The 12,082-nt window shown below is 51.1% G+C and overlaps 1 protein-coding gene across 3 annotated transcripts in view; it reads left to right on the top strand.

Annotated features, from left to right (window-relative positions):
• The window catches only part of DIP2B (disco interacting protein 2 homolog B), a 64,496-nt gene that overhangs the window by 44,734 nt on the left and 7,680 nt on the right, over positions 1-12,082 (top strand). For all 3 annotated transcript variants that reach the window (XM_061347196.1, XM_061347197.1, XM_061347198.1), the window contains 18 exons: positions 273-382; positions 795-897; positions 2,095-2,159; positions 2,419-2,512; positions 3,032-3,151; positions 3,580-3,694; positions 4,233-4,372; positions 4,522-4,658; positions 5,395-5,475; positions 5,737-5,864; positions 6,618-6,732; positions 7,596-7,797; positions 8,148-8,257; positions 8,379-8,459; positions 8,924-9,047; positions 10,419-10,540; positions 11,396-11,507; positions 11,951-12,060. In XM_061347196.1, coding sequence (XP_061203180.1) covers positions 273-382; positions 795-897; positions 2,095-2,159; positions 2,419-2,512; positions 3,032-3,151; positions 3,580-3,694; positions 4,233-4,372; positions 4,522-4,658; positions 5,395-5,475; positions 5,737-5,864; positions 6,618-6,732; positions 7,596-7,797; positions 8,148-8,257; positions 8,379-8,459; positions 8,924-9,047; positions 10,419-10,540; positions 11,396-11,507; positions 11,951-12,060 — 2,069 coding nt within the window. The remainder of the gene's footprint in view (positions 1-272; positions 383-794; positions 898-2,094; positions 2,160-2,418; positions 2,513-3,031; positions 3,152-3,579; positions 3,695-4,232; positions 4,373-4,521; positions 4,659-5,394; positions 5,476-5,736; positions 5,865-6,617; positions 6,733-7,595; positions 7,798-8,147; positions 8,258-8,378; positions 8,460-8,923; positions 9,048-10,418; positions 10,541-11,395; positions 11,508-11,950; positions 12,061-12,082) is intronic.

Here is a 12,082-nt window from a genome sequence, read left to right on the forward strand (position 1 = left end):
CTCCCTTCAGTGGCATTTGGCATGTTCAGCAGCAGTTTTCTTAGCAATACAACAATCTGTATTTAGCAATACAGCAGGGATCTTCCCTTCAGCTGAGGAAGTACCTTGCTGCCCACTGGACTCCCTGAGGAGAGATGAAATAAGCCTTCTGGCTTGGTATTCTGCTGGTGCAACTGAACTTGCACAAATGATGGGGCCTCAGCATAGAAACAGCATAGAAAGCCCTCAATAAATACACTGACATTGATGTACCACTTGATTTTGGCTCCTAGGTTGGCCCAGACTCAAATGGGTTGTGACAGATTCTAAGTATCTCTCCAAATCTCCTAAGGATTGGCAGCCCAACATCTCTGCTGCAGGAACTGAGCCAGCATACATTGAGGTGAGTGTTGAATGGGGAATAGGAAGTAGGTCCTGTGAGCTGGATTTAATGCTCTCATCACCAGGGAGAGAATCCTTTCACTGCACTGCCTTAAACTTCCCAGTTTCGAGCCATTTGCCTCAAGTCTTTCACTGGGCAGCTTATTTGAGGTTCGAATACCTCTGGGGCCTTGAGCACTGCTCAGAATGAGCTGGGGAGCGCTGGTCCTGCTCCATGAAGCTCTGACTGAGCCCTCTGAGCACTTCCTAACAGAGAGTTCTGCAGCAGCCTGAGTTTCCTGTTCTTGCTATCAGAGCTCATGTTCCTTTGCACACCTCAGTAAGGCACCTTTGAGGGACTGCAGTGGTTTGAGGGGTGACACAAAGCTGGCAGTTCCTACATGACAAACGTGGCTGTTGTGTCTCTTCCCCAGTACAAGACCAGCAAAGAGGGCAGCGTTATGGGCGTCACGGTGTCCCGCATTGCCATGCTGTCTCACTGTCAGGCCCTGTCTCAGGCCTGCAACTACTCTGAAGGTGGGTGATGCTCCAGGAACATCAAAGGAGTGAAGGCTCAGCAGCATCAAGTGTTTGCCTCTGTATCTTAACAGCTGATGATGAGTAACCAATGCACAACAGCATCTGCTTTAATAGAGGGAGGTTGTGAAAGACACAAGTGCAGGTTATTTCTCCCTCAAAAGAAAAGCCTATTTATAAGCTTTTTCCCTTTTTATAGAATCATAGAATAGTTAGTGTTGGAAAGGACCTTAAGATCATCCAGTTCCAACCCCTCTGCCATGGGCAGGGACACCTCGCTCTAAACCATATCACCCAAGGCCTCGTCCAACCTGGCCTTGAACACTGCCAGGGATGGAGCATTCACAACCTCCCTGGGCAACCCATTCCAGTGCCTCAGCACCCTCACAGCAAAGAATTCCCTCCTTAGATCCAATCTAAACATCCCCTGTTTAAGTTTGAACCCATTACCCCTTGTCCTATCACTGCAGTGATCCAAACTGCCTAGTGAAAAGGAATAAAAAGTGGGATTTGCATCCCATCTCGGAAGTGAACAAATCCCTTCTGATGCATCAAAAGGGGAACAAATGACTCAAAATGGAGCATTCTTCCTTGAGTTCCCCTCCCGCTGCACTGCACACCCATTAAAGGCTCTTGCCAACCTTTTGTTCTTGATAGTGTGTGTAAATACCAAAGCACCTCCTGTGCGTTCCATACCGGTTGCGTGAGGCTTTTTGGCTAAACCAGAAATGGGGATTGGAAGGAGCTGGTGGGATTACAGAGAGTTCTGCTGCAGGATGTGGGTTTAGTCGGGTCTGCCTTGTAAATTAAGCTCATTTATAGATCCTGAGTGAAACTTCATTCTGAGAGCTGTGTCATTGCATTAAAGGCAGAGTTTGCCTTTCGGAAGCCATCACTTCAGGTTCTATTGCTTCTGGGAGTCAGTGTTTGAATGATGCTCCCCACTCCCTTCCCCTGCTGTTGCCCATGCATAATGAGGTTAAGATCCTCTCTGTTCTACTAACATGCAGTGCATGCTGGGGTTTGATTCTCTTGCAGTGTTCTGGGATGCATCCTCTTGAATTGATGCTCGCTTGTGGTCCCTTGCATAAGAAGGAGCTCTGACTTGGAAAATGCATAATCAGGCAAACAAGGCTCTGGGCAGGTTCAGATGCCAGATTCAGATCTCACTTCAAAGCCTCAACTTTGCTTTTTCAGGTGAAACCATAGTGAATGTTCTGGATTTTAAGAAGGATGCAGGCTTGTGGCACGGCATTCTCACGGTGAGTTGAGCCTGGAAGCACTTTCTGAAGCGTTTCATAGCTCTTTATGATGGTAACATCTGAGGAGATGGTTGAGGACCCTTTACCTGTTGAGTTAACCATTTAGACCTGCAGTTCTCTGGACGAAAAGTAGGAGCATCCTCAGTTACGTCAGCTCACGGTGGGGTAGGGGTTGATGTGGACTGAAGGTGACCCCTGTTTCTGCTTGAGAACAGGGTTTAGGAGCCCTTTCCTAAAAGTCTTTCTTTCTACTTTGCAGAATGTAATGAACAAGCTGCACACCATCAGTGTGCCCTATTCTGTGATGAAAACCTGCCCGCTCTCGTGGGTGCAGAGAGTTCATGCTCACAAAGGTAACTGTGTGTTAACGCAGCTCCTGCTTGAAGCTCTCGGGATAAACGGGCAAGGAACATTTAACACCTCACATGCTTTAGATGCTGTTGCCTTGTTCTTCCATGGCAAATCTCAAGGACCAAACCTTAACTCCTTTCCAAACATGCACAAAGTCCTCATGCCATGTGAATGTCAGCAGACTTGATGGGGACCTTGTAACCTGTGTCCTTGAAGCCAGTGCCTGTTATAACACCAAGAAAACAGTTGAGCACAGCAAGACCTGTTGGTGCCCAGGCCTCACTGAGGACATTCAGATGGTGACAGTGATTTATGCACTCTGGAGGAGGGGCTCTGGTAGTGACAGACCCTGGCTCAGGTGGTGGGCAAACGGCTTGTGTGCCACAGCAGATGCTGTTGTAGGTTGGGGCTTGCTGTTACTGCAGGCTCATTTGGGAGTGTTGGAGTGCGTATTCATATGACAGTGACTCATGGAAAGCTTTGCTTTGTCCTTACATGGGGGTTTTTGTCTTGATTCACAGCAAAAGTTGCTTTAGTCAAGTGTCGAGACTTGCACTGGGCCATGATGGCCCATCGAGACCAAAGAGACGTCACTTTGAGTTCTCTGCGCCTGCTGATTGTAACCGATGGTGCAAATCCTTGTGAGTATCCACATCCTGCTCTTCCCAGGAGGGATTTCCCAGCTCGTTGTCTCGCGGGCTCAACCTTAACTCCTGTAAGCAGAGAGTGTCCCCATCCGAGCCAGTTTTTGCAGCAGAAGGCCATGGATGATGGTGTTAAAGGCTTTACTGAAGCCTGGGTAGCCAACAGGCACAGCCTTCCCCTCATCCATTGAGTCGGTCACCTTGTCCTAGAAGATCAGATCAGTCAAAAACCCCTTCTGACTGGGCCTGATCCTGTGGTTGTCCTGTATGTGCCCAGTGATGGCACCCAACGTGATCAGCTCCATAACCTTCCCCAGCACCGAGGTCGGGCTCACAGGCCTGTAGTTCCCCACATCCTCCTCCTTGTAGATGAGCATCGACTCAAACCATGCAAAGCCATAGCAGCCTCTTTTCTGTCTTCCCAGGGTCTGTTTCCTCATGTGATGCCTTCCTGAGCTTGTTTCAGAGCCATGGGCTTAAACCAGAGGCGATTTGCCCGTGTGCCACATCTCCAGAAGCGATGACCATTGCGATACGGAGGTAATGGGCGCACGGCGTTGCAGGCTGCAGTTCAGGCACAGTTGAGTTAAGCACGTCCTAAGATCCACTGCCACTGTTCATGCCGAGGTGTTCCAGTAGCTAAGATGTTAGACATTATCTTCTAAGATACAAGTGCTTTTTTCCCCCTCGGAGATGTGTGACAGCTCAGCAGTGCCTGCAGGGAGCGTGCATGCGTTTTCCTACTCTCCATTTACGAAGCTGGGGATCTGAGATTCAATTTGATGCCACTTTGGACAGTCATTTTCATAGCCTGTTTCTGTCCATTGCTGCCTTCTGGGATAAAGAGCCCTGCATTCATCTGGCCTGGGCACTGGTGTTTAACATGGGGTCAGCTGAAGAGCCCAAAGAATGGGGTTCCTTTATGTTAGTGAAGGTGGCTCTTCCTCTGCTGCCATCTCACAGGTTTAAATGCATTATGCAGAGAAGAGACACTGAAATCCGTGTGTTTGGGGTGCTGTGGTAGCTTCCTCTGAGCCTCTGTGCCTGACTGAGCACATTGATTCTGTGTCCTTCAAAGGCCTGGCGTCCCCGGGGCACCGCTGCCTGGCAGGGCCATCCTGTCCATGAACGGGCTGAGCTTCGGGGTGATTCGGGTCAACACCGAAGACAAAAACTCTGCTCTCACTGTCCAGGACGTTGGCCACGTGATGCCAGGAGGTAAAAACGTGCAGGGATCCCCTCTGAGACCCTTTATGGGCTGCAGTGGGTTTGAAGTCCCCCGTTCGGGGACGTTGGGCTGCGGTGTCTGTCACGGTCAGACGTGCCCAACCTTGGGGCCTAACGTAAGCTCGTGTGATTCCTCCTAGGAATGATGTGCATAGTGAAACCTGATGGGCCACCTCAGCTCTGCAAAACAGACGAGATTGGTGAGATCTGTGTTAGCTCCAGAGCAGGAGGAATGATGTATTACGGGCTGGCAGGGGTGACAAAGAATACGTTTGAGGTGTGTACAGCAGAATGCGTCTGTCTTTCCCTGTTTCCTGTCTAGAATCCATAGAATCATAGTATAGTTAGGGTTGGAAAGGACCTGAAGCTCATCCAGTTTCCAACCCCCTGCCATGGGCAGGGACACCTCACACTAAACCAGGGCACCCAAGGCCTCATCCAACCTGGCCTTGAACACTGCCAGGGATGGAGCATTCACAACCTCCCTGGGCACCCATTCCAGTGCCTCAGCACCCTCACAGCAAAGAATTTCCTCCTTAGATCCAATCTAAACTTCCCCTGTTTAAGTTTGAACCCATTACCCCTTGTCCTGTCACTACAGTCCCTAATGAAGAGTCCACCCCCAGCATCCCTATAGCCCCCCTTCAGACACTGGAAGCTGCTATGAGGTCTCCAAGCAGCTCCAGGCTGAACAGCCCCAACTTTCTCAGTCTGTCTCCATACAGGAGGTGCTCCAGTCCCTGCTCATCCTCGTGGCCTCCTCTGGACTTGTTCCAAAGCCTTGTATAATCTCTTGGGTTTCTACCTTAGGTGTTAATGTTGCTCTTTAGCAAGATACCCTGCAAATCTCCTCCCAGTCTGGTCCATTCAGTGCTTCCCTTTCAGAAAGGTCTCCGGCAGTGCTAAACCAATGCCTGTACCAGGGATTCCCTCATCACTCTCACTCAGTGCAGTTCTTGATGTGCAGAGTGCTCTCCTATCCTTTGTCTCCAGTGTCCTCCCTTCCGTTGCAGGTTATCCCTGTGAACTCAGCTGGCTCTCCAGTGGGTGATGTGCCCTTTGTCCGCTCCGGCTTGCTGGGATTTGTTGGACCTGTATGTAATACACTTTGTGAGCTTGCATTGCTGTATTCTTGTTCACGTTGGTAGCCTTCAGTGTTAGAAGGAAAAGCATTTGTGTATGGAGGTCTGTGGCTGGAATGCTTCTGGTTTGGTCCTAAATGGTGTCATTTAAAGAGAAAGAAAACGTGTTTTGTCCAAATCACGTCCAGCCATAGTTATGGAATATGGAAGGCAGCAGAGCCATCAGAACATCCTCTTGTTGAAGTTACTCACAGGTACCTTTTGGCCTTGCAGGGCAGTTTGGTCTTTGTGGTTGGGAAGATGGATGGATTGCTGACAGTCAGTGGCCGCAGGCACAACGCCGACGACATCGTCGCCACGGGGCTGGCAGTGGAGTCAATAAAGACAGTTTACAGAGGAAGGTCAGCACAGTAAACCTTGCCCCTCCCCATAAGCTGCATGAAACGGGGTCTTTAGGGTGATCTTTGATGTGTCTTTAGGTAAGTGGTGGCTTTGGGTAGCTCAGGTACTGTCTGAACCAAGGAAGAGTTGCTTTACTTGGCCTGGTCCTGCCCAACACGGGTCTGGTTTCCCCACTCTTGCTTGGCTTTTCATCAAGTCTTTGGGCTTCCCAAGGGGAAGGAATCAGGTAACGGGACCGAGTCATACACATAGGGAATTCAGTGCTCTATAGAACTTACTCCTTAGCCTCTGTAGCAGTCAGCTGCCGGCTGATGCTCTGCAGGAAGGAAGGGTTTCCTCAGCATCCAAAGACACTTCATTCAGTGGAGCAGTTTAGGATACAGTCCCCCAGATCCTCAGGCAGCGTTGGAGCTTCTGTCTTGGGAGGTTTTAACCCCCCTGCATCATGTAGATGCTTTTAAAGCTTTTATGGCACGGGGGATTTGTCCCATCTTGGAAGAGCGATGTGAGGGCAGGTTGGGAGGACTTCCTACTGTGCCATGTAGAAATACCAGCAGAAACTGGAATGAATCCCTCAGTTCACAAAGTCTTCCCTTTTTTACTCAGTTTTAGTTGTTTAATGTTAGTTTGGGGTTTTTTTTCCTCTGTATTTGCCCCATCAGGGCTTTTCTGAATGAGTTTTGTATTTGGCTTCATATTCCTGAGCAGCACAAGTGGAACCTGTGCCAATGCAGCTCTCCCTCTTCCCCCAGGATTGCTGTCTTCTCCGTCTCTGTCTTCTACGACGAGAGGATCGTGGTGGTTGCAGAGCAGAGGCCGGATGCATCCGAAGAGGACAGCTTCCAGTGGATGAGTCGAGTGCTGCAGGTGGGTCCATGTACACGGGTGGATGGGGAGGGTTTGGGCAGCCTTGCAGTGTGTGAGCAGATCCAGGGCTGTCAGCAGGCCCCAGATGGAAGGAGCACAGGCTCATTGCTCCCTCTTGGCACAGGCTTGGGTACATCTGCTCCACACAAGCTGTTCTGGTCAGTCCTGACAAAGTGGTCAGCGTTAGGCTGGCACAGTGGCTGTAGAGCAGCACAGTTGCCTCTCAGCACTGCAAAACAGAGCCAGTGCTTGAGCTTAGGAGCTCTGCTTTAGCTGTGGTCATGGTGATGCTCAAAGTTAGGCTTTAAAGCCACCCTTATCTTTGGAGATGCATTTTCAGCAGGGAGACAGGAAGCAGGGGAAGGTTCATGCAGCTGAACAAGGGGAATCATAAGGAGAATGAGTAGCAAATACACACAGTGAGAGCTGCCTGCACTGCGTGTGTGTCGGTGTTGAGAATGATGGTTCAGGTTGTGAAGTATGCAGACTGGGAGAGAAACCAGGGGACTACCTGGTGGGCTGAATAATGCATTAGATGCCTGAGTGCTGAAGCAGCCAGAAAGCAGCAGTGTGATGGCTCAGAGGAGACAGATGGGTGAAGCCCTGAGCTCCAAATCGTGGGGTTCATCCAGCAGCTGTGTGTATTTGGGCCATGAAAAGGTTTAAACTGGATTTCTTGTCTATGAAATGACAAAAGGCAGGGATGCTGCGAGCACTTAACCTTAACCATAGGGCTCACTGATGTTACAGAGGGGAAATGAAGTGCTAGTGACTGACCCACTCCTCCAGCCCCTTATAAATGCAGGGATTTGTCCTGCAGATGTCAGTGCAGCAATCCCAGTGACCACCTTTCCTCCCTCTAGGCAATCGACAGCATTCACCAAGTGGGTGTGTATTGCCTTGCTCTTGTGCCAGCCAACACGTTGCCAAAAACTCCCTTGGGAGGGATCCACATCTCACAAACCAAACAGCACTTTCTGGAGGGCTCCCTGCATCCCTGCAACATCCTCATGTGCCCGCACACGTGTGTGACCAACTTGCCCAAACCCAGGCAGAAACAACCAGGTAACGGTGGTGGTTGAGGCTGGAAACTGAAGTTCACCCCTGCAGAAGGGCTGGGGGATGCCTCTGAGCATCCTGCGTGCTGGGGACCAGAGCTTGGGGCTGGTGGCTGGGGTCTGTTTGAGGCCTCTCTGCATGTGTCAGTCAAGGGATTCTGGTGCCTACCTTTGAACTCCTTGCTGGTGAACAGGAGCCTTCTGAGCCTCATGGATGCTGCTGGCATCCGTGGCCAGGAGCAGTGGGATCCTCCAGGGAATCTGGGTCCCTTTGTCCCTGCAGATTGCAGTTCTAGGCCAGCCCGTTCCCATCTGCGTGCAAGGTTCCCATTTCAGGTGGCTGTTCTTTACCAACAGGCGTTGGCCCTGCCTCTGTGATGGTGGGGAACCTGGTTGCTGGGAAGCGCATTGCTCAAGCCTCTGGAAGAGATCTTGGTCAACTAGAAGACAACGACTTGGTTAAAAAGGTAAATCAGGCTTCTTACAGCTGGAGAATGGGCAGGAATTCACCCTGCAGCTCAATGGGAAGCACTTAAACACCCCCTCTGAAACAGAAGCACTGATGTTAAATTGCTGCCTGTGTTTCAGCACCAGTTCCTGACAGAGGTGTTGCAGTGGAGAGCTCAAGCAACCCCTGACCACCCGCTCTTCCTCTTGTTGAATGCCAAGGTACAGTTGGGGCTGAGTTACTGGGGTTCAGCACAAGCTCAAGACTGCTCAAATCCTTTTGCCCACCCAGTGTCTTGTGCTTAGTCTCTGGATCAGATTTTGCCCATGGCTTTGTAACCTTTGAACCTCTCGGTCAGTGACTGTGTCCTGGTTCAGTGCTTGCTTTTAAAACTGAGCCTGTCTGTAGGTCCCACTGGTTCCTGTATCCTTTAATGGGGTGTCCCTCTTGAGTACGTTCAGTGCAGGAAGACCTGAGCTGACTCCCTGGGAGGTAGAACTCTCTAGAGCAGATCTCACTCCATCTCTTTTTGCTATGGTAGTGAATAAATGGCTCCTTGGATGCCAGCAGCCTATAGGTATGGGTAACTTGGAGCTATAGACTGACACTTAGCCAGCAGGTTTGGAGGGGTTTTCCTCACTGACACTTGCCCTGTTTAGAGCACTTTTGTCTCTCTCCTCGCAAGGGAACCACTGTGTGCACGGCCACCTGCCTCCAGCTGCACAAAAAGGCAGAGAGAATCGCATCGGTTCTGTGCGACAAAGGACACCTGAATGCAGGAGACAACGTGGTGCTTCTGTATCCTCCTGGTAAGCGAGGTTTTACTGATGGCTGCAGCGTGGGCTCTGCCTGAAATCCCACTGAGAGCTGGGATTACAGCAGTGCTTCAGGGGCTGCATCAGCCCCCTGGTCTCGTTTGGCCTGCCTTTGGAAGAGCCAGTTTGTGCCTGGCTGGAACTTGCTGTGTTATCAAAGACTTCTGGGGTTATCAGAGACCCTCTGGTACGACACATTCACCACTCATAGACACCTGTGACCGTGCTGCATGGGCTGGAACTGTGCTACCAGAGACTCCTCAGCTCCTGCTCTGCTCACATCTTGGTTTAATGAAGGCACATTGCCCCTTGTAGCAGCTTTGCATCCACAAAGCACGTACTTTGCCATGAGGAATGGCCGGGTGGCAGCTGGTAGAGACCAGTGCCATCGCCTCCAGCTGTGCAGGTTGGGAACGATGGGCAGTGCGGTCTGGCCAGCAGCACGCAGCTTTAGCACTTGGGGTGTGTGAGATGCTCACTGCTGGTGAGAGCTGCTCTCTGGTGTGTGTACTCCTTGCCCTGCCACACGGTGCTTTCTGTCCTGATCTGGAGTCATTTGACACTTGGGATGCCCCTTTATTCTGCTCTCGTGAGACCTCACCTGGAGCATTGTGTGCAGTTCTGGTGTCCTCAGCATAAAAAGGACATGGATCTGTTGGAACAAGTCCAGAGGAGGCCACGAGGATGATCAGGGACTGGAGCAGCTCCTGTATGAAGATAGGATGGGAAAGTTGGGGCTGCTCAGCCTGGAGAAGAGAAGGCTGCGGGGAGACCTCAGAGCAGCTTCCAGTGTCTGAAGGGGGCTATAGGGATGCTGGGGATGGACTCTTCATTAGGGACTGCAGTGACAGGACAAGGGGTAATGGGTTCAAACTTAAACAGGGGAAGTTTAGATTGGATCTAAGGAGGAAATTCTTTCCTGTGAGGGCAGTGAGGCACTGGAATGGGTGCCCAGGGAGGTTGTGAATGCTCCATCCCTGGCAGTGTTCAAGGCCAGGTTGGACGAGGCCTTGGGTGAGATGGTTTAGAGCAAGGTGTTCCTGCCCATGGCAGGGGGTTGGAACTTGATGATCTTAAGGTCCTTTCCCTCAAACTATTCTATGAGTCTGTGTTGCTCCCCTATAAGGCAGATGTGGTTTTCTGTGTGGTCTCTCCTTTCCCAGTCCCCTCTCCCAAGCTTTCTTTGCTTCCCTATTGTGCTGCCCCCAATGTTTGGACTGCTTCCGTTGCACCCCCGTGCTGTGGAAGTGACCGGTGCTTGTGCCACCTTCTCATGAGAGGTAGCAGCGGATGCTTGGAGGAAGAGCACTCACCTGGACGTGCAGCCCTCCGTGTCCCCCACTACAGCCTGTTGTGTCCTTGCAGGCATTGAGCTCATCACCGCCTTCTATGGCTGTTTGTACGCTGGCTGCATCCCCGTCACCGTGAGACCACCTCATGCTCAGAGCCTCACTGCTACTCTGCCCACTGTGCGAATGATCGTGGAAGTGAGTAATGGGGGGAGCTGAGTGCCCGTGCTCTGGACACGACAGCAGTGATTGAAGCACATCTCGCTCATGAAGGCCGGTGTTTGCCTTGGTAAAACACAAGGAACCCACCTCTCCCTCTGGGGCAAGTTGGGGCTGTTCAGCCTGGAGAATAGAAGCTGCGTGGAGACCTCAGAGCAGCTTCCAGTGTCTGAAGGGGGCTATAGGGATGCTGGGGATGGACTCTTCATTAGGGACTGTAGTGACAGGACAAGGGGTAACGGGTTCAAACTGAAACAGGGGAAGTTTAGATTGGATCTAAGGAGGAAATTCTTTCCTGTGAGGGTGCTGAGGCACTGGAATGGGTGCCCAGGGAGGTTGTGAATGCTCCATCCTGGCAGTGTTCAAGGCCAGGTTGGACAAGGCCTTGGGTGCCCTGGTTTAGTGTGAGGTGTCCCTGCCCATGGCAGGGGGTTGGAACTGGATGATCTTCAGGTCCTTTCCAACCCAAGATATTCTATGATTCTAAGTTGAACTGCTGTAAAACGAGACAGATCCGAACGTGATGCTGCCACTGGAAATGTCCCATTGACGCTCCTCACTGCTGGGCAAGTGCAAATCCTGCATTAGTTACTTCCCGAGCCCAGTCACCAGGAAAGGACCGTGGGATAGGAAGGCAGATGTAGCTGGTGGAATGTTCTCCCCTGCTCTAAAGCTCCTGATGTGGCTCTTTGCATTTTAGGCTGCCTTTGGGGTTTTAGTGCAGGGAATCGATGCAGGTTTGCAGAGGGAAGCTGGCTGCAGGTGGATATAAAACACCTCTGGGATGCACGGTTTCTCCTCCCTTTGTTTCCTAATGGGTGTTCCTGGTTTTAGGTCAGCAAAGCCGCCTGTATCCTCACAACCCAGACCTTAATGAGGCTCCTGAAATCCAGGGAGGCAGCTGCTGCTGTGGATGTGAAAACCTGGCCAACCATCATTGACACAGGTGGGCTCATGGGCTGAAAGGCTCCTTTGACGTTGCACAGGGGGTTGGCCGCCATGGGGACTCTCCCCTGTTTCAGGTACAAACTGGGTGGCTCTTAAGGATTTGAATGCTTGGGAAACCTACCCAGGGTCTAAGCTAGGTCTGCCCTTGTTTATTGACACCTCTGCTGCGTTTGTTGAGCTGTGCATGGAAAATAACTGTCCTGAAGAGTCACCTTGCAGGCAGCTGTTAATGTCCTGGAGGCGAGAGTGAGTCTCTTCCTCCCTTTTCCTGACAACCATTTCCTACATGGGAGCCTTGGCACCAGTCTTGTCATGCGTTCAGTCTAAAGGGAATTAATAGAAAGCTTTCTCATCCATCCCTGGCTGTCGGAAAGCTCTGTTCTCCTTTCAAATACTAGCTCAGGAACCAAAACGAGCCACGTTTGTGCCTTGCCTTTACAGATGACTTGCCCAGGAAGCGGCTGTCTCAGCTCTATAAGCCACCTACGCCTGAAATGTTAGCATACCTCGATTTTAGTGTCTCCACAACAGGGATGCTTACAGGAGTAAAGGTACAGTAAAAGGGGTTTAGGA

The sequence above is a fragment of the Neopsephotus bourkii genome, unplaced genomic scaffold, assembly GCF_033783945.1.
Source record: "Neopsephotus bourkii isolate Nb327-2 ecotype Australia unplaced genomic scaffold, CSIRO-AGI_Nbou_v1 NB_309, whole genome shotgun sequence".
Taxonomy (NCBI): Eukaryota; Metazoa; Chordata; class Aves; order Psittaciformes; family Psittacidae; genus Neopsephotus; species Neopsephotus bourkii.